Source organism: Rhagoletis pomonella, unplaced genomic scaffold (assembly GCF_013731165.1).
Source record: "Rhagoletis pomonella isolate Grant_MI unplaced genomic scaffold, Rhpom_1.0 Rhpom_scaffold_00003, whole genome shotgun sequence".
NCBI classification, from domain to species: domain Eukaryota; kingdom Metazoa; phylum Arthropoda; class Insecta; order Diptera; family Tephritidae; genus Rhagoletis; species Rhagoletis pomonella.
The window spans coordinates 24,835,792-24,840,031 of NW_023458557.1; the positions used below are offsets into that span (position 1 = coordinate 24,835,792).

The following is a 4,240-nucleotide window of genomic DNA, read 5'->3' on the forward strand; positions in this document are numbered from 1 at the left end:
CATGTAATGTACCTTAGCTTAGGTACAAATTACTTTATTAAATAAAAGAGAACAATTAATAAGGCACGTGTTTTATTCAATACTTTGTGTCTAGAACAATCTACAAATATATATATGAAAAATGTGTACACCAAGAATGAGTGTGTAGTAATGATATGTCAAAGTTAGGAATGTGTATTGTGAATCGATTATATGTGTGTTCCTGAACCAATGATAGGTGTGTTCTTGACATCCCTCCTTTTCAGCGGTACCTTGCCGGTGTCTTAATTACACGTCCACAGCGAGTGCGCGGTGGGTGATTGAGACTAGCTGCATCCTGTGGTGTAGCGGGCGTGGACGGCTCAGCTTCCAGAGGCACGTCATCTGGCGAACACTGTTGTGTTGTGGTTTCTGTCGGTGGCTGTGTTGGACTCGAAGGACTTTGGATTTTTGGTTCAACAGTAGGACGGTCTGTGGACGAGTTAGGATTAACGTCAAGGGATGAAGTGGCTGGCTTAAGATGCCATGTGTTTCTTCTGTATGTGGCGCCATCCTCGGTTTGTACTCTGTACGAGCGGTGTCCTTCTGGTCTCACTATATAAGCTGGAACCCAGTTATTATGGCTTTGTCTAAGCAGTACTTTCTCTTGCGTAGTGTATTCTCTACTCTGTTTTTTATTTCTGTCTGCTGTTCCTTTCTCACCTTCCTTGAGTTTTGTTAGTTTTTTGCTCACGTTTTTTATTATTTTTGGATTGAGTAGCTTTTCATTGGTAGGTAATAGCGTTCTGGTTCTTCTGTTCATTAATCGTTGAACTGGAGACCCTAGGTCCAAGCGTGGAGTATTCCGATGATGTAGCAAGGCTAGGTGTATGTCCGTGTTGTCTTCAAGGCACTTTTTCATCAGGTTTTTAGCCTCTTGTACATAGCGTTCTGCTAGGCCATTTGAACGTGGAAAATGAGGGCTCGAAATTCTATGTTCAAAGTTCCATTCTTTCTGAAAGGCCCTGAATTCGCTACAATCAAATTGTTTACCACCATCTGATAATAGTACCTCCGGAATGCCGAAGGTAGCAAACCATGTCTTAAATTCTTTAATGACGTTGAAACTGGTGATATTGTTTAGTTGTTTAAAGTCAAAATATCCTGAGTAGCTGTCTGCAATGAGGAGGTAATCCTTTCCTCTTAAGTGGAATATGTCCGAAGCGACAATACTCCATGGCCGTTTCGGTGCGGCTTGTAAATTTATTTGTTCCATCTGATTATCTTTTTGTATTTTGCTGCATGCACCGCAAGTTTTTATGTACTCAGTTAAATCTTTGGTCATTGTTGGCCAGAATACATTGTCACGGGCCAGTTTTAGCGTCCCTTGTAGTCCTTTATGACTAAGGTGGCAATGTTTCATAACTAATGGCACCATTGTGTTTGGAACCAATACTCGGTGATCTTTAAAAATTATGTCCTCATAAACGCTGAGAGCTTCTCTATAGTACCAATATTTTTTCAGATTTTCGGGCACTTTATTGATGGTATCTGGCCATCCCTTTAGTATGATTAACTTTAAATCATTAAGTTCTTTGCTTTTTGCGGTCTCTGCTTTAAGTTCGTCTTTTCGCGTTTTCGTGAATGGCACAATAGCACATATTTGTAAATTTTCTGTATTTAAATCTTCACCAACTAAGTTTTCGCAGTCTCTACTCAGTAAATCTGCTACATACAATTCCGTACCTTTTTTATAAGTAACTTTTGGATTATAAGGCAGGATTTGATACATGATTCTTTGCAATCTCGGTGGTGCATCTGTTATTGGCTTTTTAAATATCGTCTTAAGAGGCTTATGGTCAGATTCGATCGTTAAATCTTTGCAACCCCAAATGTACATGTGAAATTTTTTACATGCAACTAGAATGGCGTTTGCCTCTTTTTCTAATTGGCTATAGCCCTGTTCGGTTTTTGTGAACGATTTTGCACAGTAAGCGATCGGCTTCTGTTTTTGTATTAGTACTCCGCCACATGCATAACTACTGGCATCTACTGACAGCAAAATTGGCGCTTTCGTGTCATAATACCCTAATACTGGTGGATTCTTTAGCAGATTTTTCAATTTATTGAATGCTTCATTGTGTTGCGTATCCCATACCCACTCAACATCTTTTCGCAATAATTGTCTTAGTGGTTGGGTGATATCTGCCAAATTTTTTATAAATTTCGACACGTATGTTACCATACCCAAGAATCTTTGCAACTCTTTCACGTTTTCCGGTTGCTTAATTTTCGTTATAGTTTCTATTTTTTCGGGATCAGGTTTTACACCTTCAGCGGAGACTATATGTCCTAGAAACTTTACTTCTTGTGTATTAAAAACGCATTTTTCTTTGTTCAGCTTAAGGCCTGCTATTTTGAATTTGTCAAGTACCTCTTGAGTGATCCTCTCTAGTTCTAGTTTGCTGGTGGCATGCAAGAGAACATCATCCATTGATACCTCAGCGTTCTTTACGTCCGCGATCAGCGAACTCATTACTTGTTGGAAAACCTCCGGAGCCGATGCTAAGCCAAATGGCATCCTTAAGCAAGAGTATCTTCCGAACGGGGTACTAAATGTCAGATATTCTGAAGTACGGGGTGTTACTTGCAGTTGCCAAAAGCCTTTTTTACAATCGAGTAACGTGAACCGATTTGAGCCGTGAATGCGCGCTGTAATTTCTTCTAACGTATTAAGTGGATAATAACGTCTTTTGAGATTTTTATTTATCACCGATGGATCTAAACAGAGTCTAATTTTATTATTTTTTCTTACTACCACCATGGGTGACACAGCCGGTGTAGGCTTTGTTATGGGTTTAATTATTTTTTGCGCAACCATACTATCAAGCTCCTCTTTAACCTGCTGTCTAATCGTGTGTGGGATTTTTCGTGCAGGGCATATGCTTAGTTTCGGATTTTCTATTAAGTCTATGTCGTATATGTATTGCTTAAGGCAACCAATTCCTTCAAATAAGTCTTCATCAATAGTTAAGGTTTCAATACGCTTTACTAATTTTAATTTTTCACATGTTGACTTACCAAGCACTGCTGAGACATCTGCTTTGACGACTAAGTATTTTATGGGTACTTCTTGTTTTTTAATAAGCGTGTCTATGACCACTTCACCCAGTACGGGGATTTTATGGTTTGAAAACGATGTTAAGCACTTTGTTGACGTTGGACTGATGTGAGCGTCTATATTCTTTATTGTTTCGTAGTTTAAAACGTTGCACTGACTACCTGTGTCAAGCTTGAACTTTACCATTACGTTTTTGGCCAGCGTAGCTTTTTCATACCAATCTTCGACGTCCACACTGTCTAATTCCGCACCTACCGTAGACACTACAAAACTGTAATCGTCGCCTTCACGGTCTTCGACCAGTTCGTTGACCGTTTTGCTTTTGCAACATTTGGTTAGATGGCCTTTCCTTTTACATTTTTGGCAAATCTTTTTAAAGGCCGGACAATTACGACGGCCGTGCGTGGTATCACACCTATTGCAGTGAAAGGTTTCATCTTTTTTGTTAGGTTCTTTGTTGTCTTTTTTAGTTTGCTTTTTGTTCCACGTAACTGCGTCAACTGTAGCCGCTTGTTTCATTGTTGTTACCTGCATCTTGACTTGCTCTGCAGAGTGACAAATATCTATGGCTTTTTGCAAGGTTAATTTGCCTTCCGCTAGTAGTTTTTTCCTTGTTGTGTCATTTATTATACCCACTACTATTCTGTCGCGAATTAAGGTGTCTTCTAACGTTCCGTAACCACAGTTTTTAATTTTGCTTCTTAGATCTGTGACGAATTCATCAAATGTTTGACACTCCTTTTGTACGATTGTGTTGAATACGTATCTTTCATACGTTTCGTTGATTTTGGGCGTAAAATATTCCGTAAATCGCTTTTTGATTGTGCTGACGCTTTTTTTTTCATTTTCTGTTAAGTTGAAAGTATTGTAAATTACTGCTGCGTCCTTTCCTACAGACGCCATGAATACTGCGACCTGAACTTCTGGTTTTTTAGTATCCAATTCTGTCGCGATGGAGTACCAGTCGAATTGTTGAAGCCACAATTTCCACTCGTTTGCCACATTTTGATAATTGTTTATGACAAAACTTTTTGGTGGTCTAATATTGTGGTCAGGTTTTTCGCTATTAGTTGCTGGGTCTGGCATTTTTCCGTTTTAATTCGGGTTTCGGCACCATGTAATGTACCTTAGCTTAGGTACAAATTACTTTATTAAATAAAA

At 39.1% G+C, this 4,240-nt stretch overlaps 1 protein-coding gene across 1 annotated transcript; it reads right to left on the reverse strand.

Moving 5' to 3' along the window:
* Positions 1-6: 6 nt before the first annotated feature.
* LOC118735091 (uncharacterized protein K02A2.6-like) lies at positions 7-4,240 on the reverse strand (the record flags this gene model as incomplete). The annotated part of the gene is given in 1 exon segment (XM_036464704.1): positions 7-4,240. A coding segment is annotated over 1 exon segment (3,924 nt). The 3' UTR covers positions 7-241.